The sequence below is a fragment of the Balaenoptera borealis genome (genome assembly GCF_965194805.1).
Source record: "Balaenoptera borealis genome assembly, chromosome: 1".
In the NCBI taxonomy this organism is placed as follows: Eukaryota; Metazoa; Chordata; class Mammalia; order Artiodactyla; family Balaenopteridae; genus Balaenoptera; species Balaenoptera borealis.
Window position 1 is genome coordinate 118,619,809 of NC_138860.1, and position 24,678 is coordinate 118,644,486.

At 34.5% G+C, this 24,678-nt stretch overlaps 1 protein-coding gene across 5 annotated transcripts in view; it reads left to right on the forward strand.

Moving 5' to 3' along the window:
- ODF2L (outer dense fiber of sperm tails 2 like) overlaps positions 1-23,436 on the forward strand; it is a 41,100-nt gene extending 17,664 nt beyond the window's left edge. For 3 of the 5 annotated variants that reach the window (XM_082408327.1, XM_082408328.1, XM_082408326.1), the window contains exons 9-17: positions 1,852-1,961; positions 3,351-3,486; positions 8,097-8,207; positions 9,490-9,594; positions 11,884-12,042; positions 13,361-13,446; positions 13,528-13,690; positions 16,091-16,216; positions 18,483-23,436. In XM_082408327.1, the coding sequence (XP_082264453.1) occupies positions 1,852-1,961; positions 3,351-3,486; positions 8,097-8,207; positions 9,490-9,594; positions 11,884-12,042; positions 13,361-13,446; positions 13,528-13,690; positions 16,091-16,216; positions 18,483-18,611 (1,125 nt within the window). In that variant the 3' untranslated portion in view covers positions 18,612-23,436. The remainder of the gene's footprint in view (positions 1-1,851; positions 1,962-3,350; positions 3,487-8,096; positions 8,208-9,489; positions 9,595-11,883; positions 12,043-13,360; positions 13,447-13,527; positions 13,691-16,090; positions 16,217-18,482) is intronic. The other 2 variants (XM_082408329.1, XM_082408330.1) reach the window with 1 other exon arrangement.
- The last annotated feature ends 1,242 nt before the right edge of the window (positions 23,437-24,678 follow it).

Consider the following 24,678-nt stretch of genomic DNA (forward strand, 5'->3'; position numbering starts at 1 on the left):
ATTTAAGCTACATTCAGAAGAATTTAATTAGATGAAAGACTTGAGCACTAAGTGCAAAATCTATAAGGCTGTAGGCCTAGTTGAATGCCTGAAAATATTCTTGAGTGGTAAAAACTAATTGAGTCATTAACATTCTTGGGATTTTCCTGTTTAACTAGCACCATGTCACCCATGCCCCAGATCATAGTATAGGAAGACTTCTCCATTTGTTAACCTTGTGACTTTGGGTAAGCTACTTAACCTCTCTAAGCTTCAGTTTCCTTATTGATATAATAGGGGATAATAACACTGCCTGTCTCATATGATTGTAAGGAGGAATAAAGGAGAAAATATATGTCAAAGCACAGTGCCTGGCCAGACTACATTTTTGCCATATTGGCCTCCTTTCTCTTCTTCTAATGCATGGAGTGTGTTTGTTTCATTGTTTTGTGCTGTTGCCTGTGGCTGTAATGTTCTTCTCAGGCTCAATAATAGCTAATTCTTTTAAAAATCATTCTGGTATCTTTTTACTTGACATCTCTTCAGAGGGGCCTTCCTTGACTACCCCTTTAGAAGTAGTCCCACAACAATTAATCGCATCAATGTCTTAAATTTTCTTCTTAGCCCTTATTTTATAGGTAAAATTTCTAAATATCTTAATTTATATTCTAATATAATTGCCCAACTTACACTTTATAATGCATATTAATATTCATTTACATACAATATAAAAACAAAACTAGTCTTTTTTCAATATATTAAAAATATTGCTTTAAAAAATATGAACAAAAAATGTCTTGCACATAATAGATGCTGAATAAATACTTGTTCAGTGAGTGCATAAATGATGGAAGGAAAGAAGGAAACACCCAATAAATGTTAACTGTTCATATCACTACTTCTGAGTCTTCTGATTAATAATTATTGGCACTGTTGTCATTCTAGTGAATTTGTTTTTCTGTAGACTGTAGAGAAGGGGTACAATGGCTACAGCTCTCTAGGTGGATTTGTAAAGAGTAGATTCATTTGACAGTTATTTATTGAGAATCTGCTTTATGCCAGGCACTGTTCAAGACCCTAGCAATGAACAAAACAGACAAAAATTTCTACCTCTGGTAGCTCACATTCAAAGTGGATAACCAACCACTAACACTCTTACTTTCTTGCTGACAGTACTAGTGTTTGAAAGCCAATGGGGTGACTCTACAAAACAGCTTGGCATAGAACTACCATATGGCCCAGCAATTTCATTCCTGGGTATTTATCTGAAAAAAACTGAAAACACTAATTCAAAAAGATATATGCACCCTAATGTTCATAGCAGCATTATTTATAATTACCAAGATATGGAAGCAACCTAAGTGTCCATCAACAGATGAATGGATAGAGAAGATGTGTGTGTGTGTATACACACACACACACACACACACACACACACACACGGGTGACTATTACTCAGCCATAAAAAAAAAAATGAACTTTTGCCATTTGCAACGACGTGGATAGACTTGGAGGGTATTATGCTATGTGAAATAAGTGAGACAGAGAAAGACAAATAAGAGTTCAGTAAATATAAAGGGAATTATCTTCAGTAATTATGAAACACTTTTTGAAAATAGTTCCATCAACATCCTTAAAATGTTAAGTTGGAACTGCCACTATGTGCATATAAAGTAATAGTATTATCAAGTCATTATTAAAATTTACTTTAAAGTTTTCCTGTGTTCAGATTTGTACACTGAAATTTTCTGTAACAAAAGTTCCATACTTTATAGGATGAGTGTTTCCTTGTTTATAATGTATTTGTTTTTAGGACCCTGGACAAAACCAGTGTTATGAAATTACAAGATGAGTACTTTATATGTGTTTTAGGAAGCCAAGTTGTCTGAAACAGTTTCAGCTTCGAATGCCTGGAAAAGTCATTATGAGAAAATTGTAATAGAAAAAACTGAATTGGAATTTCAGATCGAAACAATGAAAAAGTAAGAAAAAAAATTTAGAGCCTTTTTACTGTTTCATAAGAAGTGTTTTTCTGTTCTTTCCAACTTGAGTAGTTTGTATTTTGGTTCTTATGGATTACATGTGGTAAAGCTGTTTTCTAGGGGGCTTCCCTGGTGGCGCAGTGGTTGAGAATCCACCTGCCAATGCAGGGGACACGGGTTCGAGCCCTGGTCTGGGAGGATCCCACATGCCGCGGAGCAACTGGGCCCATGAGCCACAACTACTGAGCCTGTGCGTCTGGAGCCTGTGCTCCTCAACAAGAGAGGCCGCGACAGTGAGAGGCCTGCGCACCGCGATGAAGAGTGGCCCCCGCTCGCCGCAACTAGAGAAAGCCCTCGCACAGAAATGAAAACCCAACACAGCCAAAAATAAATAAATAAATTAATTAATTATTTTTTTTAAAAAAGTTGTTTTCTATATGATTTGCTATTTTTGCTATTTATAATTTATAAACTTTTCTTAGTCTACTTTAAAAATACAATAAAAATGATTACCCATTAAAACTGCATTGGTGTTCACAAATTTTTGTTCCTTAAAGTGTCTTACATGCATAACAGAGAAAAATCAAAAATGCACATATTTTATAAATATATGTATTTACATATATTTATATATAATATATTTATATATGTAGTATAACATATTTTATATATAAGCAGATTTTTTTAAATGTTTTTAACAACAACATCAGCAACAATAGCAATTTTTAAAATTAATTTGTTTTATTTTATTTTTTTGGTTGCACCAGGTCTTAGTTGTGGTGGGAGGGCCTCTTAGTTGCAGCATGCACGTGGGATCTAGTTCCCTGACCAGGGATCAACCCCGGGCCCCCCTGCATTGGGAGCATGAAGTCTTAACCACTGTGCCACCAGAAAAGTAAAAATACATATATTCTATACTTTGTAATTTATTATTAAGCTAACAATAAATAACTATATATTTGCTTTTGAATGTTTTACTTTCTGTATATTTTCCTCAGTTTTATCATTGAAAACTAGTGTATATGATTTGCTTCTAAAGATTATTTATTGCCTCACTTGATCCTTTTATTTAACCTTTTCCCTGAAATTGTGTGTATGTGTGTGCACATGTGTGAATGATAGAAAGACAGACCTACCTGTGGATCTTACTTTAGATGTTCTACTGACTAGCAAAGAGAATGTTGTGTAATTTTTCATTGGCGTCATCAATGGATATTTATTTCTAATCAGTTACTCAGGTAGTAGTAGTAACCTTATATATAGATTACGGCTTCCTATTTCCTTTGCTGTATGAGTTCTATTAACTTTTGAAACTACCCTACAAAAATAATTTCAGAAACACACTTAAAATACATTGTCTGAATGAAAATTTCTATGACTTTTATAAAGGCAAATTATTAATCTTTTGGAAGACCTGAAGAAAATGGAAGACTGTGGAAAAAATTCATGTGAAGAAATTCTTAGAAAACTTCACTCAATTGAATATGAAAATGAAACTCTGAATCTTGAGAATACAAAATTAAAGGTACTATGTGTATGTGTGTATGTATATACATATAGGATAATGACAACTTAGTCTACTTAGTAGAAGTAACTTGAAATAACAGCAAGTTTAGAGTAGTGCTCTTGTATCATTTTTTTCCTTTATGTTTCTCAGAGTTTTAGAATATCATTATAAGTAACTTCTAAAACTATATCTATATATCTGTATGTACACATATATGCACACATACTTATATAGAGATATTTAGATGTTTATAGTTGTATATACAAATACATGTAAAGGTGGTTTTCAGCAGTACTAAGATTTATGAAGTTGAATAACTGTCTCTTTGTCTCAACCTAAAAAAGTTTATTTACTCTCCAATTTTAGCAGTTAGGTGAATCATCCAAAATTACATTAACTTTAACGCATAAGATTATTTCTAGGTGTCACGGTTAACGATAGGATATAGCCTCAGGCATGGTCCGTTTGAAACCAGAAAGTATGTTCTTGGCTGCTTCATAACCGGAAAGAATTTTCCAACTTAGTCAAATCCAAGGGATGATTGGTTTTTATGTGTACCCAGAGTAAAGATGGGGAAGAAGCTTTTATACATTCTGAGGAAAAGGGTATTTGAGTTCCTAGTCATAGATACATGTCACCTGATGAGACTTGACTAAAGATGATGGCATCATTTTCAGTTCCTTAATACTGTTTTTGGAGGACAGTAAACAGAAGACAGAAAATAATCTGTTTATGGAAAAGAAGGCCAGAATTGGCAGTTCAAAACCAGTATGGCATCAGAGAACCTAGCTACTTTTTAGCTCTCTACTCTGCCATTCAAATGGCTGATGGGGCTCCATCCATTATAGCCAAGATTCAAACAACAGGATGGAGGGAAACAAAAGAAGAATTATCTCTCCCTTTTTCCCCATCTCCTCCTCTTTAGAGAGACTTCCTGAAAGTTCCATACCAGTCGACTCTTCTCCTTATTTAGATATATGGCCCCACCTAGTTACAGGGGAGACTAGAGAATGTAGCCTTCTAGTTATCCTGAACTCTAGCCAAATACTGATACTCCTTATTTCCTGCAACTTGTTTATGTTTTCCTCTATTCCTGTAGTTTTACTATTCTTACAGTTTGGAATGCTTTTTTTCTCAGTATATAAATCCTACCTTTCCTTTAAAGTTCAGCTTAAATGCTGCTTCCTCCCAAAGTCTTCTCAATTAGGATGACTCTTTCCTCATAAACTCCCATCTTTGTATGCACAGTATAATCAGGGGAGGTGTGACATATAGTTAGCTCTTATTCAATGTTTATTGAATTAATTCTTTAAATATTTTATCCTAGAAGAGGGAGCAATTTTATTTATTATGTTTATTTTCTTAATTTCCTTGATATCCTTCAGAGAGGGGATTAGAAGGATATTTCATTAATTTTAAGTCTGGTTTTTAATTACATGGTAATGGAATTAATTTTAAATTACATATAAAAATCATTGAGTTAAAGTTTACATATTATATTCTATAAATAATTCAAAAACCTGTATTTTTAACACATTCTCTGAATTTTGTTTAAGGAAAAACATCTAGGTATATTTGGCATATGTTATGTACAATGTAAAATTGTCTAGATGTTGTATTCTGTTACTTTCAATTATTTTAGAATAATTTTAGATTTTAGTTTCAAATGAAGAAGATACTAGCTGATACTGTTTCTAGGGCCCCAGTGACCTCCTCTATTAAAAACAACAAAAGTTATTTGGAAGGTTACAAAGTTCTATTTGTTCATTATAGAAAGTTTGAAAAACAGAAAAGCGCAAAAGGAAAAATTTAAAAATCACCTATAATCTCACAACTGAAAGATAAGTAAAGTTACTCTTTTAGCATATATATAATTTGGGGGATTTTGGACTACTTCCAGTTTTGTTTGTTTTTGGTATTTTTTGCTATTATAATATAAATAAAAATGTGGATACTTTTAGTCTTTTTGCATATATATCTTCTTAGGATAAATTTCTGGAAGTGGAAATATATTGTAAAAAGGAAGACCCATCCTTAATGTTAGTTTTATATATTTCCAGATCACCCATCGTAAATGGGTCCCTATACGTTTTCCAGTACTAGGCAATTTTAAAACAAATCTCTCCGAATTTGATAAGTGATCTTATCTAGTTTTGGGGATTTAAATACCATCTATATCCTGGGGGCTCTCAAATTTATATCTCTAGCCTAGACCTTGCCCCTGAATTCCAGACATGTATTCTACTGCTTACTTGAAATCTCCACTTGGATATTTCATAGGTGTCTCAAAGTTATCATGTCCAAAATAGAGTTTCTATATTCCCCAATATGGTTCATCCTACAGTTTTCCTTGTCTCAGTTAATGGCAGTCATCCTTTCTGTTACTTGACTCCTTTCTCTCCCACCTGCCTCCAGTTTGTCAGCAGATCTACTTCAAATATATCCAGAATTTGACCACTTCTCACCAGCATCACTGTCATCCTGGTTCAAGCCACCATCATGTCTCGTTGTTATAGTGACTTCCTACCTCTTCTCTTTGCTTCTGCCCTTGCCCCTGCCCCTGCAGTCAGCATTCAGTGTAGCAGTAAAGTAGTTCCTATAAAAATGTAAGTTAGACCATGTCACTGCTCTGCTCAAAACCCTTCAGTGATACCTTGATTAATAGAGTAAATATCTACAAGGCATTATACTATCTGGCTTTCCATTACCTCTCTGACCTCATATCCTTCCACGCTTCCCTTTGTTTTCTTGCTTTCTGCCACATTGGCCTTCTTGCTTTTTCCCCTAACTGGCCAGGCTTTCTCCCACCATTGCCTTTCTCTACAGGAATCCTCTTCCCTCAAAGAGCCATACTTCCTTTTGGTGTTTATTTCAAAGTCCCTTTCTCAGGAGGCCTCCCTGGCCCATTCCCAACTTGTCCTTACTGTCTTGCTTTTATGTATGATATATTTTACTTCTTGTTTTTTGTCTATATACCCCTTATTTGTGTCTATCTATACATGGAATACGTTAAGCTCAAAATGAAAGGGATTTTTGCTTCTTATGTTCAATACTAGAAGACTATCCATTGCCTAGAGCATTTTTTAATAACTGGTAAGTATATTTTTTCATGTATTTGTTGATCATTTATGTTTCTGCCTTTTGGAATTACCTGCTCATTATCCTTTACATGTCTTTTTTCCTAATTATTATATAAGACCTCTCTCTGTATTAAGGGTATTAATCTTTTGTCATAATCTTTTACTTTTTTCACATTTTGTTAGGCTCTTTAGTTTTTTGAGGGGCTATGAAATTTTGGAGATATATGTGCATGTACATATGTATGTATATATATGCATGTGTGTGTATGTGTGTGTGTGTATATATATACTTTTTTTCCTTTTCGGCTTCTGTTGGGAGTCTCACATTTCTGCACATCTGACTGCCTGTGATCCAGATACAGACTGTCTTTTCAAGGATGTTTGTATAGTGAACATCCTTGGAAGATAACAATGTTTCCTTCTACCAAAAAGCATGCTTACTGCCTGTTATAAGAGATTTGGGTTCCCTAAACTCAGAGTTGCTTCTCTGTACATCCCACCACATGTACAGGTGTCATCTGGACCTCTTGGTGTTGCTCTGAGGGAAGTGGGGCTTTGGAAACTAACACAAATGCTAATATCTGGCTACTGCTATTGCTTTGAGTAATAAAGAAATTAAGACTCTGACCCAGGAGTCTTGTGTCTTCTGCTAGCATGTATGAAACTGTGCTAGGCTAACTGGTAAACTTGGAGGATAAAATCTCAGACTCTTACAGTTCATGATATTGTCTTTTGATTTTATGCTTAGTTAGGTTTTTTCTATCCTAAAATCAAATCAAATTTTACCTGGATCTTTTGTGAAAAAATTTAAGCTTAACTTTAAAATATTTAATACATTAAAATAAATATATAATTGTTTAATATAAAAATCATGTTTGCTGAAGGCAAATAGTTAAATCAGCTTTTGTCCTAATAAATGGTTGTCTTATTACCATTATATAGTGATCCATATTTTCCCCATTTATTCAAAAATCCAACCTTTGTCATACACTAAATATAATCTTAGTGTATTTTTCTTTTTCTAGTCCATAGACCTCTATATTATTATGTTAGTATCTTAATAATTTTAGTTCTTTATACATTTTAATATCTAATAAGTACTGAGATTCTCTACTTAGTATCTTTTAAAATTTTTATTAGTCTCTATTTTTCCATATGAATTTTAAATTAATTTTGTCATATTCCTCTTCCCCTCAACTGTTATACTTTTGGTTGTAATTACAGTAAAGTTTTATTGATTTGGAAAAAACTGATATGCCAAGAGTATTGAGTCCTCCCTTCCAGGAACATGGTCTTTCTATTTTCCAAGTCTTTTTTGTCAGTAAATTTTTAAAGTTTAAAAATAGGTCTTGAATAAGTCTTATTAAGGTTGCTCATAAATATTACTAACTTCCTGAAATTCCTAATTTTAGATGGTAATTATATGCAATCAGAAATAATTATTTTATTAGCTTCATTGATAAATGAGTTATGTTTTTTAATGCTATAGCACTGGAGTACAAATGAATTCTAATGATTTATAAAATTTATTTATATATTCCTTAATAGACTACACTAGCTGCTTTGAAGGATGAGATTGCCTCTGTTGAAAATGAACTCTTAGAATTGCAAGAAGTAGAAAAACAACAGAAAACCCTTATTGAAGTTTATAAAACTCAGGTGATCATTGCATTTATTTTAATGTTTGTTAAATTTGGTAGGTAATTTAAAACACTACATTTGTTTATGATCTAAAAAAGCAGAACTGAAGAAAGGTGGCGTTATTATTTGTGATAAAATATGACGTATCCCAAATATTTCTTAAGGTCCCAAATACTTTTATAAAATGATGATTCTGCTGATTCCTGATTTAAATATCCTGTGTTTGTATTGGTTATTCCTAAAAGTAGATCTAAAATTAATTATATAGGTGTAATGTAAACCTATAATAATCCTGTTAGTTAATTTTGGTTATATTTGTCATCTTGTATTTTTAATGGTATTGATTTAGAATAATGACTCCCTTCAAGGGTCATTAAAGCACAATATTTCCTCTTTCCAAATAAATAAAGTATAATTCAGGTTTACTCACATGAAAGACCTGGAAAAGAACAGATGACAATATGTATGGAATAGAGAGTGTGTTAATTGGTAATTTATAGAAAAGCTTAAGTATTAGAAAGTTTAAGAAAAACTTCATTTGAAAGATGGGACTTATGTAGGTCCTTGAGTGATGGGTAACAAACTGTCAATAAAGAGCTTGATTTTCTTGGAAGAGAGTGTTTGAATTGAAGAATAATGAACTAAAGGTTAAAACTTAAGGAGGGGCATAATGTAGGTAAGTAGGAAGCACTCCATCCCATTGGTTTAGATAGGAAATTGGAGTTGAGACATCCAGTTAGAATATTGCAGTCATCCCAGCTGGAGGTAAGAATGGAGGCTGTGATGGACTGTGCAATGCGTTATTGGGAATGTCATCTGGGTCTTCCAGCTGGTTGTTCTGGTTTAATCCCACATCAAGAGTACTGTAGATGAGTTACCATATTCTTGACTCTGGGCCTTGTATAACGTGCTCAGATATTTTTTGAGCAGATTTTGATTCAGAGAGTGAAATAATTGGTTTGGGAGCTAGTTTGGACAAGAGACTGATTCTTTAAAGTGACGTGGACCTGCAAATGAGGATCTCTCTCTAATATTCAGAGCTCAGGTGAAGATTCTAGAAGTATTGATGGGAAAAGACAGGTAAATCATAAAAGATTGTGGATTAGAGTAGAGCACTGAGTGATTCCTGTATTTAAAGAAAGAATAACATTAGATAAACATAGAGTATTAATAGGAAAATGATAATGGGTTTAAAATTGAAATTTTAAAATTTAAATTCAGTTTTTTAGCTTTTTATTTCATACAGTGGTCCTAATAATAAAATAATGCATCTTACTCTAATAATATTTTTTATTTTCAGATACAGAATTTGCAAGAAGCAGCTGAAATTGTGGAAAGCAGATGTGAAAATTTGCTACAAGAGAATAACCTAATAACAAAAAACAAAAATAAAAAATTAAAGAAGGTAAGTTTGACATTTTAAACAATAAAATAATGTTTTATGTATGTTTTGTGCTTTATGAATTTTATATAAATTCTTTAATTTTGGTCATTTTCTTTAGTTTAGACCTAGAAATTATCTGTTCTTGATTTCTGTGGCAGTTTGTTTTCTAAGGACATGATGTTTCGTCCAGGCTCGAAATGTTTGTTTGTGTGAATGTTTTTTTTTACTTTTTCCTGAATATTTGGAAAATAACATAAATGTTTAATTTTTCTGATACAAGAGCAGACTTAAGTAGCAGAAAAAATGGTTATCACTGAGCTTCATGCAAAGTTGAATACCTTTCATTTTTAATCTTACCTTTTTATTCTGGTAGTAAATCTTTTGTGTAAAAAAGCAAAGTAAATATTCTCTGCTAAATGCTTTTATGGAAGAAAAATAACATTAAAAAACCCAATATCATTTCCTTTTTTTTTCACCCTATTGCAAAAGAATGAGGGGAAGTTCAGTGTTGGCAAGTTATGATGTTTTTGTGAATATTTTAAAGTTTTTAAATGAAACTGCATCCCTTTTTGGGTCTTTTCATGTTGTTTTGGTAAGGAAGCAGCAAAAGTTGTAGGACGTTGACTCCCCTGACTCCCGGCTGGGGACATGATGGGATGTTACTGGTCAGTTCCAACTGAGTGTAATAAGGTGACTGTCTCTGGGTCGTCCCCACATCTTGGAATTGAGAAGTCTGAGTGAGGCACCAATGTGAAGAAGAGGTCAGCTAGAGCAGAAAATGTGCTGGTTAAAAGAGATAAAGGTAGCCTATCAAATGTGCAACTTACTACTTAGAATTGTCAATACTTTTCACCTATTTTTAGCAGAGCAGAGAAGAAATCATTTCATACCTCTTGATCAGTTTTTCTCATGAGACATACCAATGCAAATGTCTCCTCTTTTGTAGGCAGCACTCTAAATAAAAGTCTATTTAAAAAACCTATTCAGGGGCTTCCCTGGTGGCGCAGTGGTTGAGAATCTGCCTGCCAATGCAGGGGGCATGGGTTCGAGCCCTGGTCTGGGAAGATCCCACATGCCGCGGAGCAACTGGGCCCGTGAGCCACAACTACTAAGCCTGCGCGTCTGGAGCCTGTGCTCCGCAACAAGAGAGGCCGCGATAGTGAGAGGCCCGCGCACCGCGATGAAGAGTGGCCCCCGCTCGCCGCAACTAGAGAAAGCCCTCGCACAGAAACGAAGACCCAACACAGCCATAAATAAATAAATAAATTACTTTTAAAAAATTAAAAAAAAAAAAAACCTATTCAAAAGGCCAATGGGGCAGGAGCCTGTGGTTTTCAAATACTGTGAGGTCACAATGTTTTCTTACTGGTATTAAACCAGACAAGCCATTATTATTATTTGTTTTTAATGAAATGCTTCCTTTTTCTTTCCTACTGTTTTAAGTCTCCTGGTTTTCATGGGCTCTTAGATGTTTGGGGACCCAGAGGTAGGCTTTGTTCTACTTTTATCTTTTGTGATCAAGAATGCCAGATGTTGCACAGCAGCTCTGTGTGTTCCCTGTCTCAGGGAAAGAGTCTAGCTCTTGTTTTCCCTCCCTATGAACATCCTAAGTGCCCTATGTCTTGTTATTTTTTCTTAGTTAGCAGTACAAGCATTTTTTTAGGGCTGCTTCTTGTCACATCTCCACAGAAGTGCCACAGTGAGGAATTGCAGCAGCCAAAGAGATTAATATAGATACAGTTAGATTTGTTCTTAGTAACATAGTAACATTAATGATCAAATTATAGTCTACTGAGTACTGATGATATTAGCTATTTTGAATTTATATACAGTAAACCCACTGATTTGGACTAAGCTGAGCACAGCAAGGCTGCTCTAATTGAAATATCTGAGTTACCAGATCGAATGACAAAAAGTCTAAAGTTACTTTAGACTGATGGCTGGACAGCAGAAAACTACCATACAAGCTTCCTTAGTAATATCTATACTTGAATATAAATGACAGAATTCAAAAAAGTTTACTTTCCTAAGTAATTTAAACAGTCTCCCTGCAAGCTAATATTACCATATTCGTTTATTCAGCAAACTTTTTGGAAACTAATTGAAGTCCAGCCCACTTTGGAGTTATACATTCTTATTTAGCAGAGTCTAACTTAAAGTTTATTCTTATTTATTTGGTTAAATCTTTTTTAAAAAACTATTATACCTAAAACATTTACTATATTACAAGCATATCTAGTATTTAAGATAGTAAAAACGTTAATGCTGAATGTGTGATCTTGCACTTATTTCCCTAATGCTACAACTCAGATAAGAGGCCAGATGGAGTCTCATCTGAAGGAGTTAGAGCACGTCCGTGATTCCTTGACGGTGGCAGAACAGAGGCTTCACGAGTGTCAGGAGAGTCTGCAGCACCACAAGGGGAAATGTGCAGACCAAGCACACGCCCTTAGGGAGCTTCAGGGCCAGGTGTCCAGCCATCATTTTTGATTTTTGCTAGATGTGTTAAATGCTTTGGAATAATTTCACCAGTTGAGGGCACTCATGTCAGGGGTTGATTATTTTACTGTCATCTAAATAAGTTGATAAAAGGTCAGTTTCATGCAAATACTATATTATTTTCAAGCTATTTTTTAAAAAATTAGTAATTAAAATTGCTGATTTAGTTTATTCATACAAATCTGTATTTAGACATTTGAGGACACAGTAATAGCATGAGCGAAGGAACAAAGCTATGTTTACATGTATATTTTTTGATGTTAGGATAAGGTAAATTATTGTAATTTACCTTACAAAAATTAGAATTTATTTCAATTAGAATTATGTACCAAGTTTATTTGTATTATTCTCAGTTATTTTTTTCAACATATACTTTTTTTACTCCATCAGAAGAGAGATCATGGGTGCCGTACAGCCATGTCCTAACTCAGTGCCTAACACATAGTAAACACTTAATAAATATTTTTTTTAATTAATTATTTTTCAAAGAAGCATGTCCAAAGGTGGTGGCAAGTCTTTTTCTTTATTTGCAGAATAATTTTAGGAAGGATTCCCTGTCTATCTTTCAAATGTAATCTGGATTTAATATTGAAATGCATCCTCTTTTTAAAAACAGGCAAACAAAACTTTTCTGAGTTTAAGTTCCTGAAAAGAGATCTTTCTAGGAAAATGTCAAATCACATAGATAACCTAAATTACTAATGGAAATTATGAGAAAAATTCTTTTTTTTTTTTTTTCAAAACTTCTTGAACTATTTAAATACAGCTTTTGAAGCAATGGGAAGAATATTCTGTCTCAGCATGGGCAGGTGTGTCTTTGGTTGATTTGCTTATCTATTTTATTTTGCTTCTCACAAATATGGTTTTTACTCAGAGTTACAACTTCACAGATATTCAATTATCAATCACTATCTGTAAGTGAAACAGAAAACTGTAAGAGTAACCCTAAGTATCCAACAATAGGAGATTACTGTTTAAAATCTTCACATTTACTTAATAAAATAAATGTTCTTTTTCAATAAAACATTACTCAGAATGTTTTAATTGCCATCTTTCAGTAAAATTTTTCATAGATTTTCCGTGAGGCAACATAGTTTTTTAAAAATTAACCAGGAATTTAAGAACTTGTGTTTTAACAATGTAATATTTCTTGGTGTCTCTCTGTGTAGGAGTAATAATAATATTTATAGCTTCTTCTTTTTTATAATTGTTCTAATGATAAACTATATAGATTTCTTTGGAAGTTGATTATAAAGAAAATAACCAAGAAAACTTTTTTCTCCTTTAGGTTGATGAAAATCATGATCTTCTGACAAAGCTTTCTCTGGAAGAGGAAAATTACCTTATTCAGTTGAAATGTGAAAACCTTAAACAGTAAGTATTAAATTGACTTAAAATTGGTGTTACCTTTTTTCTACACACTATAATTTTAAAATATATGTCTTCTGTAAAAAGAAAATTAGAACAGATGGATGCAGAAAATAAAGAGCTTGAAAAGAAGCTGGCAAACCAAGAAGGATGTCTTAAGCATACCAATCTTGAGTTTAAAGAGAAATCTGCAGAATATAGAGCATTGGCCAGACAGCTGGAAGCTGCTTTAGAAGAAGGAAGACAAAAGGTACAGATGGCCTTTATTCAGAAACTTTTTAGTTTACCAAAGAGTCATCTTTTGAAACAGACAATATCTCATCTTGCCAAACCTACAGTTATTGTTTTTATCCTGATGACAGGGTGAAGGGAGCAATTACATTTTTGTTTTTTACCTGCTTTTCCCTTTTGGAGCTAAACAGATAGATTACTGGTCCAGAGTTACTTCACTAAATAAATGATGATGTGGCAGGGTAAAGGGCAGAGATGGAAAACACTTTAAAGAAGTTCCCCCTCTTTTTTTTTTTAATGAAACCACAGCAAATATGCAAATTATTGAAGCTTTTGGTTTTGATCAGGATTCAGTGAGCTATAAAGCTCAACTCCCTTTTCTTTTGGCAAATGTTGTTGTATAAATAAATACAGACAAGATTTAATTTCCGGTTAAATCCATCTGGATAGCATTTAATAACTATCTCACTGTCTGTCAAGCATTCTGCTAGTGCTTATGATGCAAAGATGAATAAGACCTGGCCTCAGCTCTCAGGACACTCACAGTCCAGTAGGGAGATAACATGTGAACAAACAAATGTCGTCCAGCAAGTAGGTGCTACAATGTGGGGAAGATACAAGGTACATGGAGGGGGTGTGGTTAGTTCAATCTGGAGAGGAGGGGAAAATGATTCAGGAAGATCTCAAAGAAGAGGTAGATTTATCAAGTGATTTGAAAATGTAATCTTGAAAGGCATGAGGTGGGCTTTGGAATCCACAAGAAGTAGATTTGAATTCTGGCTCTGACACATTATACCCTGACCCAGGGCAAGCTACTTTCTAAACTTTAGTTTTTTAATTGATACAATGGGGATGATGAATTTCCTCATAGGATTGAATGACACCAAAAGGAGATTGTCTATACCCTGATGACACTCAGAAGTATATCTCCGCCCCAGACTTTTCTCTATCCTGACATCTAAATTCATATATTCTGCTACTTATTTGACATCTCCACTTAACATAGGCATCTCAAACTTAACATGTCCAACACCAAATTTTGAATCTATCTCTCTAGACTCTCTTCCACCCATGGTCTTTCCCAAGCCTGTTAAAGGCAGTTCCACAAGGGTGAGATAACATCTGATATCCTTGAAATGTGGCTCTTAAATCGTAAGTGTCATATAGATATATTTTGATTTTTTTTTTTTTAACTCCAGGAAAGCAATTTAAATTGACTTTGAAAGACATGTCATTGAATAAAAGCTGAGTAGTAAAATGTACTGCCAATGATAGAAGTGTAATCCAGATTTCTCAGTGCCAACCTTTGGGAGGAAAATAAGAAGTGACTTTATCCTGGGTTCAGACTAAATGGACTTTGGAAATGCTAGGTGCTCTCAGATTCCTTCTCACAAGTGTTCAGTCCCCAGAGATGTGTCTGCCCTCTCCTTTCTTTCCTGCTACAGTGGAATATGGGGTTGTCTTTAGTTCCTGCCACATGAAGAGTGCCATCACTGCACTGTCACCATTGTCTACACTGCAGGACGTTGTAAAGGACACAGATACTTGTCCTGAGGACCCTTTCTCCCACAGCTTCAAGTCCTGCTATCCTCACAATCACCCTTGGAATTTGTGCACAAGAAATCTTTGTAAATAACTTTATAATAACTTAGAACTTAGTCCATGGGAGTGAGATTAGAGGACAGTCCTTCCTGCTAGCTCCTTGCTCCTGAACTAGTCCCTGCCTCCACTGTCATTCTTATAGATCCAACCCAGCATTCCTGCAGATAGGCTCCCAAGCATCTGAATCCTTGGATGAACATAGCTAAGCTAGACTTTCTGCTAAAATAAGCCATCAGAGAAATATGAAAACTCAAATTCAGACCATTTTCATTCAGTGAATGAATGAAAACCCAATCTCGAAGTGAATGAATGAAAAACCAATCTCGTGTGTGTGTGTGTGTGTGTGTGTGTGTGTGTGTGTATGTGTGTGTGTGTGTGGTGTAAATATCACCTACCCTACCCCCAATTCTGTCCATCCAAGTCTATAATCAGCGTTGGTTGTGGACTTTATATGTCCCACCACCACTCCAGACACCATGGTAAATGTAAATACTGTAAAACATGGCAATTGGTCTCAGCAGGTTATAGAAATATAGTATTGGGGAAAACCTACCAACGTCACAGAGCAGTGCAAATACGTATACCTCTTCCGCTTCAAGCTAATTTTTCAGGTACTTAGACAGCAAAGGGGAGAATACATGCTTACACTATGCGTTTCTCAAGATAGAACATCTTTAAACACTTTCTAATTAAATTGTCTAATATCCAAATAATACCTATTTGGAAAGAAGAGATACAGTATAACTATGTCAAAGCTTTAAATCATATCTTAAAGAAAGCACATTTAGTTTTTTAATTCTTTTAATTGAAATTACAGGTTTCTGAAGAAATAGAGAAAATGTCATCTAGAGAAAGGGCTTTACAAATTAAAATATTAGATCTGGAAACTGAGCTTAGAAAGAAAAATGAAGAACAAAATCAACTTGTTTGCAAAATGAACAGTGTAAGTATTAGTATGGCTTAATGTATTTTCATTAAAAATAAGTTAGCATTTAACATTCTTACCATGGAGTTTAGTTATAAACAATTAAAATACAAAGTGAGAGGAATCAAGGCTATTGCTTTACTGATAGTATTAAAAATAACAAATAATATAAATCATAAAAAATAAAAATGTCAGCATTTGGGCAAATAATTATTATCCTGCATCCTTGGTAGCATCTATTACATTTCCCCCGAAGCCTCATCAGGCCCTTTCCCTGCGTATTACTTTTACATGACAGATGCTTAATGAAAGTTACAGATATCGTTTACTTATTTTCTTTCTAATATGAATTTTTCAGTTTTTAAGATAAACACTATTATTATGAGTTAGATTTTGATATGTCTTAAATAATACATATTATATTTTAGAAAGTTATAAGTTGGTGTTAAGTAAACATTTTATATCTGCATGTGAGGTGGATGCTTTGGTCCACTCAGCCATGAGATGAGAATACCAAATTGGCTGTGTTTAATTAGTCTTCTAATGTTTTTTCCTAACTATTCATGAAATAGTCAGATGGCACAACAAACTGTGAAAGCTGGCACTAGTTGTGACTGAATTACTTGAAAACTATCTACTTAACAGTGACACAGGAAATAATACTTTATTTTTTCCAGGAGCCGGACTCCATGAAAACTATTTTTTCATTCCCAAGCATCTAGATCATTGAAAACCTGAAATGTTCAAAAGTTAAATGAGTTTTGACGTGCAATATTTTAATTTTATTGCCATCAAAAGTTCCATGGCAATTTAATCAGAACAAAACATTTCTCATCTTTAATTTAGCACAGGCCTTCCCTTTATTTCAAAACTTTTTTTTTTAACTCACTGTCAGACTTTCTGTTGTAAAATATGTGTGATATTCTTTGTGTAATTGAAACTTCTGAAAAAATAAGTATATTAAGATGAGGTGTGTTTGCTATAATATTCCCAGTACTTGGGAATATTAAAGCTGCTAAAATCAGTAGATTTAAGATCTGATGTTTTGTTAAACCTGATCATTTTTACAGTAGTAAAAAACTAGAATTCTAACCATAGATTTAGACCTTGCTGAAAAATGGGTTTATGAGTTCTCTCCCTTCCAGGGGGCAGTTTAGTTGGCAATTCAGTATTTGTTTTGTATACAAGCCTTAGCTCCATCTGAACTGTAAGCCCCCTGAGAGGCTGTCTCATAGTTAATTGTATGCTGGTGTCTTGTAGGGTGCCCTGCCCACAGTGGCAGGCCTCTACAGATTTTCTGCCCAGGTGCTCTGGGGGAGGGCAGAGTGCTTGCACAGACCCAAGGGTGACCCTCAGCAGCTTACCTCAGACCAAGAAGGCTGAAATGTCTTTGGAGTCTTATATATTATACTAAAATCCATGTACATTTTGCATTCTACCTTACAGTATGTGTGTTTGTATTAATATTTTTCCCTCCAAGTTGTTGAGTAAAATCGATGTTCCTCAAAGATTCACTATATTCATTCTGTGACTTTGTGTAGCTCAGCTTAGCAAGTTGTTTCTTACCACCCACCACACTTCCCCTGGGGGCATCGCTCAGTTTCAGAAGGTATCAGGTGTCATTGAACACCTGATAGGAAGGATATAAAAGATTTTTCTTCTCAAGGTGCCTACATTTTAGTTGGAAGCTAGATGATATTTGCAGCCTGTCTATCTAAAGTATTTTCAGTGAACAGATCTCTTGGGAATTTATATGCAGCTGAATATTTTAAAAATACATTACATTTAAAATTTTTTCCTCAAAGAATACCTGATATTGAGTTCATTTTATTTTTTAAAAGATTCTAAAAATAAAGTATTCATATTATCAAAAGTAGAATTCTATCAGTTTTTAAGATAGCAAAAGTCATTCTTTTAGGCAAAGAAAATGGCAAAAAGTAGTATTAAAATATGTCATGTTAAATGTAATAGAAATTAATTATGACAGTTTTAAGTAAAATCCATTTGAGTTAATCATGTTAAATATGTAATAGTTTGGGACTAAGTGAATGTGTATTACAACAAACTGTCACAGTAGAGGTCAACCATGTATGTGCTTTATTCTAGATTTTAAAGAAAAGTGAGCTCTAAGATAAGTTAATAATCAACACATCAGATATTAGGATTCTTTCTTTAAAAAAATTAAAAACCATCTATTCAATTATTGTGTATATAAATTTTATATTATGACTATCCTTTGATATGAATGTCATTATTAATTATCTTTATTTCTTTTTTTATTTAGAAAGCACAACATCAGGAAGTATGTTTGAAAGAAATACAACGTAGTCTTGAAAAGTCGGAGAATCAAAATGAGAGTATTAAGAATTATTTACAGTTTCTTAAAACTTCTTATGTAACAATGTTTGGATAAGTTGTTGGATTTATTTTCTATAAGCAATAGGTTTTTACTATGAGTCTAAAAAGTAATTAGGTAAAAATTAAATAAATATACTATCTGTTGCTATATTTTATGATTTATGGGTGGTACTATTAGGGTTTTTATCTAAAGATTTTTGAAACATAATTTATTATCCAATTGAAACTTTAAAACAAGATAAATGTTAGTATTCCCTTTTTGCTGGATAATCTTCACTTAGCTCTGGATTAATATCTATTTAATTTATTTTGGGTTTTGGAATATTTTACACACAGAAAAGAAGCCAGAATCATTCTTTGTGACTGTAGCAACCATTCAAGTGAATTTGTAATAAATCTAGGCCAATTATGAGCCAAATACATGATTTTAAATAATGTATATAAGTGTTTTACATGATGGTACTGTATATTTGTATATTAATAAAGGAAAATATTCTGGATATTATTTTTAATAATGATATAATTGCATAGTTTCTAAAGATACCAAATGTCTCAGTGTACTTAATATTGTTTCAAATATGCTGAGATGCCATTATAATTTCTGTGAGGTTTTAAATATAGAATTTTAAGTCATGGCTACTAAATGCCAACTGATGGTAACAGGTGAAAGTATGTTGGCATGCGTTGTTTCTTTATAAAGAATAGGCATTTAGGCTCTCCTATAAATTCATAGTCTCTTTTGCTCTTCATCTTATGTTAGTGATTGTCTGATATTATTAGTGTAGACATTCTGAAACCCCTGAGTTAAGTGAAAGATTAAAGGGGAATAACTTGTCCCACCCCTACCCATGGCCAACTCACATGGGATGATCAAAATAAACACTGTTAATCCCAGGAAGCTTTAGAATAAGGTGTTTGTTATTGGGATGACGTAGAAGAGCTACCAAGAACATGTTCTCTGTAATCTCCTACCCTATGTGTCAAGGCAGGATACTCTAAAAGGGGATGGATGTAATTGACAAAGGATCAAGTAGTAGTGACTCCTCTCAGAGAAAGGCTTGAGAGCTGTTTATTTAAAGAACACTCAGGTCTCAAAAGATTGTTCAAAGAGGCAAGTTGTGTACTACACAGTCCAGCCTATGAACAGAGCTCAGTCCCCACCAAGATGTTTTATCCATTTCTGACCAGAAATGGGGGCCTGCTTATCTCTGGTCCCCTCACTCCTAAGACTGCCATATCATCTGCAGGGGCTTACTTCCCTGTGACCCAACTGCTTCATAGTATTTTTCTTAAAATAGCAAAATATAGTAATTTCAGAAATTGGCCACATTTTTTTCCCAACAACTGCTAACAATATTAGAGTTGCCTTTTAATTTTAAATCATAGTACTTGTGGTACTAAAACACATGCTTGACCCTTGTGGTCCTTTCTTCATCTCCTAAGGCAAAGACAGCCTTAGGAAATACGTGAAAGAAAACTAAGATTCTTGAGTATTTCCCACTAGACTGTGAACTCTTTAAGGGCAGAACTGTATCTTATTTGTGATTCTGTTTCAGCCACCACATAATACCTGGTATATGGATACTCAGTCGATGTTTGTGAATAGGTAGATAGATCGGTGTTAAAAGAGGGAGGTATTCATATTCCTGTCTTAGATATGACAAAATGTAAGCATAGAGGGGTTAACTTCTGTGGCTGTGATATAAAACTCCTTGGGTTTTAAAGTTGGCATTTGAACTCAAGCCTTCTGACTCCAAAATTAAAGTTCTACGTACAATACTTTTTTCCTGTCGTAAGCAGTGACAGCGGCAGTAGCCCAGCAGCAGCATTGCTGTGATTTATTGAGTACGAGTCTGTGCCAAAGTTCTGACCGTAGTACATGTATTAATTCATTTAATCTTTATGTCTGATGAGAAAGGTGCTATTAATTACAGTTACTTTTCAGGAAACCAAAACACAGAAAAGTTAAGTAACTTGCACAAGGTCACACAGCTAGTAAGTAGCAGGCGTCCAGAGTCTCTGCTCTTAACTATGACCATACTACCTTCATGTATATTTCATAAATAAAGGTAATGGTTTCTTTTAACAATCATGCATTGCTTCATCTATGAATACTTTCTCTTTTTTATATTTTTAATTTTTATCAAAGTAATTTGTGCATATGGTGTTTAAAAATTGGTCCCCACAATATTTCAGCTGGACTGTGGAAGGGAAAAGACTTACTGCAAAGTCCCTAAGGTTAGTACTCAGATGCTAGCGACACAGATAACAAAGGAAGTTTGCCGGAGCCAGGAGAACTGTAACAATCTCTGTGCTTAATGTTTCCATGTGAAACATTAAGCACAGACATTCTGCTCTCCTGGCGTGTGAACCAAACTCAGCGTCAGGGAGGTTCAGAGTCAGTCCCCTGGAGTCCCCACGTAGTGTTTGCTTCCAACTTCCCATCATCCCAGAAAGCCCTTGTTCCCACAGTACTAACAGGCTGGCAGGATCTTCTCTTTATCCTTGATACTCAGGGCCTCATGACTTTCTTAAGTTCTAAAAGTTTCCTTCCATTATTTATGTGATTATTACCTCTCCACATGTTCCTTTCCTCTTCCTTGATTTGTCTCCTGGATCTGACCTCCACACAGCTTGCCTTTTCCCTCAGGGTATCTGTCACTGGGTTTCTTGTGAAGTATTTCTTCCACCTGATTTTTCTAACCACTTACATGGTTCTCAGGGGCAGTCATTCTCTTTTTCTGTTGGGTACTGAATTTCTAAATAAGAAGTCATGATTGATTTTTAGTTCCCGAAAGTGTTGGGGTTTTTTTTTGTTTTTTTGTTTTTCAGCACTGTAATTCCATTCTATTTTCATTAAACTTCTCTTGTTTCTTCCATTGGTTCTGCCTCAGTAGGCATCTCCTGTTTCTGTTGTGTTGGCCATCTTTCTTTCCGAGAGCCGTAAGTGAGTTTTAACTTTCCTTGCCTGCTCATGGTTGTGGTTCCCTCAGTACCTGCCAGCAGCCTGCCTTGCACATTTCTGGGGCACTATCAAAGTAAGTGGTGAAAGGCATGATGGCTTCAATACTCATGGGCCTGAAACCTCTTACCCTCCGCTGTGGTGCTGTGAGCAGCCATTCTGCTCCCAGACTTTTTCAGTCACAAGTATCAGTGTTTTTCCAACTACCAGTAATGGAAGCACTTTACTCCACTGAAGAGTCTCCTTCTAGGTTTTCCGGGGTCAGCAAGTTTGTTGCAGAAACAAGTGAAGTTCATGTTGGAGGGGAACCACGGGCAGCATCTGAACCTGGAACAATGTGCAGCACTTTAAAGAATGAATTCAGTCTATATCTACTGGCCTGAGATTTGTGCATGATTTTTATTTTTAGGGTAAAAAAAGTCACAGCATTTTGTATTAGGTATGAGTCCCTTTTTGTAATCAAACAAGCATCTCTCCATTTGTGTATATAAGTTCGCATATGTTGGTATGGGCATGGAGGAAGGTGTAGAAAAGCCTACATGCCTTGGTAGGGGTGGAGGAAATAGTAGTAACTTTTCACTTATTCTGATGAGATTATATTTCAATTGTTTTTTCTAGTCAGATAATAATTTAAAGGTTGAAGGACAGGCATGATAGGTATAGAGTGGAAGTAGGTATAGAGTGGAAGAAGAGTAGGCTTGGTGAGAGGTTATGGCCTGAGAATGAAATACTGGAATTTGATTTTCAGAGGTGGAGTAATTTAGGACAAGGAAAAAGTGGAGAGAATCCTGCTTGAGGAGGAGCTGGAGGTCACTGGAGTCCAGGATGTGGAGGAGCTGAGAAGCCTTGGGTGTGAAGCTTTCTGGGATGCGGAAGGCGTTGGGTAGAGCTGAAGGACAAGCATCCTGGTTAAATGTGAGTGGATGAGTAATGACTCCGGGGAGGAATGAAGCCTTGAAACTCTATCAGTGGTTTCTGATTGCATTTAGAATAAAATCCAGAGTCCTCAACATGACCCTCAAGGCCCTGCATGTCCTGGCCCTCACATTCATGGCCTCAAGGCCTTGTCCCCCTCCTCAACCTGTCAGACAACTCTCCTCACCCACTTGCCCAACTGCACTTGGTTTCCTTGAAAACTGAGTTCACTCTTTCCTTTTCTCATCCTGAAATGTTCTCTGTCACTCTTGGCCTGACTAAATCCTACTGATTCTCTCGTATACCTTCTTATTCTTTTCTTTCATAATTGACAATTATTTGTGTAATTATGTTTCATATTTGTCTCATTAGATTTTAACCCTTATGAGGATTTACTGTTCTGTAGCCTATAGCTAAAACAGTGCCTGGCACATAACAGGCACTTAAGTACGTATTTGTTGGATGGATAGATAGATGATGGGTTAGTGATATTGCCACTAGATCTGATCTTCAAAGTAGGGAGAGGGGATTTGCCTACTAAAGGGAAATTATATGGAGTCTGGGAGAATGAGTAGCTTTCATTTCTGAGGGCTGCAAGGGAAGCAGTTTCCTGGGTGAGGGGTCAGGTTTCTGTTCAGGCAGAGGTAGAGACTGAAGAGATGTAGGGTGTAGAGACCTTGTTTATAATCAGATATGCTTTCCAGAGGCCACAGTGGAAAATGGGAGGGAGCTGGTATTGGGAGTCGGGAAGGTATTCAGTAGAGTGGGTTCACTTATAGCTGTTTGCTTCAGATAATTTAACTGGAATTTCTCTCTTTTTTTCCTGTCTAATATGGGATTAATAAAAAATCCCATATGTTGTCTTCTTTTCTTTTGATGCTACTGAATTGGGAAGTTGATTAAATCCCAAGTGTAACTTAGTAGTTTTGATTTATTTAACATTACAACTAGTTGCAGTACTTTCAGATAACACACACACATGCAGATGCACACACAGACTTTTTTTTTTTTTTACAAACATTTAAAAATAATATTTTCCTTGAAATTTAAGATTTCCTTAAAATCTTGAAGGTTAGTCTTATTTTTAAAAATAACTTTAGTATCTTTCTTCTTTTCTTCTTATGTAGGCATAGTTTGGGGTGGGCACTGGAGGGAAGAACTGTTAGGAGCCCTTTATATCTAGTTTGTTAGTAGATGAAGTTAATATTGACAATTGATTATGGCTAAAACTATAAAAAGTAAACCTGTGATTAACTATCATACATTATTTGATTAGAAACATTTTAATTATATACTGTGAATGCTTTTGGCAAGCTTAAAGTTTATTTTTTGCAGCTTTTTTGTAAAATAGATATCTTTCTCTATCATTTAAAAAAAAGAACTAACTAAAGAAGACGTCCAAACCCAAGGTGGTAAAGCATGTGTAAATGGTCCTTAAGAAAAAATAATGATTTCATTTTAATAATTAAACTTCTTGAATAATAAAATAATAAAACTTCTTGAATGTTACCTGAATGTAATACTACCTAAAACTTTTTTTATTTTTAAAAGATTTGTTTTCACTTCTACAGATAAGCACACTTAACTACCTTAAAACTTTATAAATTTTCATTTCTATGCTAGAAGTCTATCTTGGCTTTTACTATTTTGAACTTATCTTACTTGAAAAATTCTATTTTAACCTTTCTGATAGTATCCATGAAGTTGAAAACTATCAGAAGTTGAAGCATCTTAAGAAACAGGAATTGTAATTTCAAGTGAGATGATTCATGCTAAAACTCCAAGCATAACACTTGAGGGTAAAACAGACGCAAAGATTTCTATACTTTCTTTTTCCTGCCCAACATATAGAGAGCTGTTACAAATGAATAAACTATAAAGGTCCATCAGATAAAATGGCCAAAGGATAAAAACAGACAACTCATAAAAGAAGAATTACTAATGACCAATAAACATGTTTACAGGATGTTCAGATTTATTAGTAAAGAAATGTAAATGAAAATTAATCTTTTTTCCCTACAATAATTTAAAAGAGGTAATCCTAGTATTGACAAGATAGGGTAAAATGAGAATGATCACACACTACCAAAAAACTTACTGTTCCATTACGTCTGGATACATCATAATATATTAATTATTGCTCCATTGTTGGATAGTTGTTTCCATGTTTCCGCAGTGAATATCATCATGTACAATTCGTTGCCTGCATCAAATTATGACTTTAAGATAAATGCCTAGATGTGAA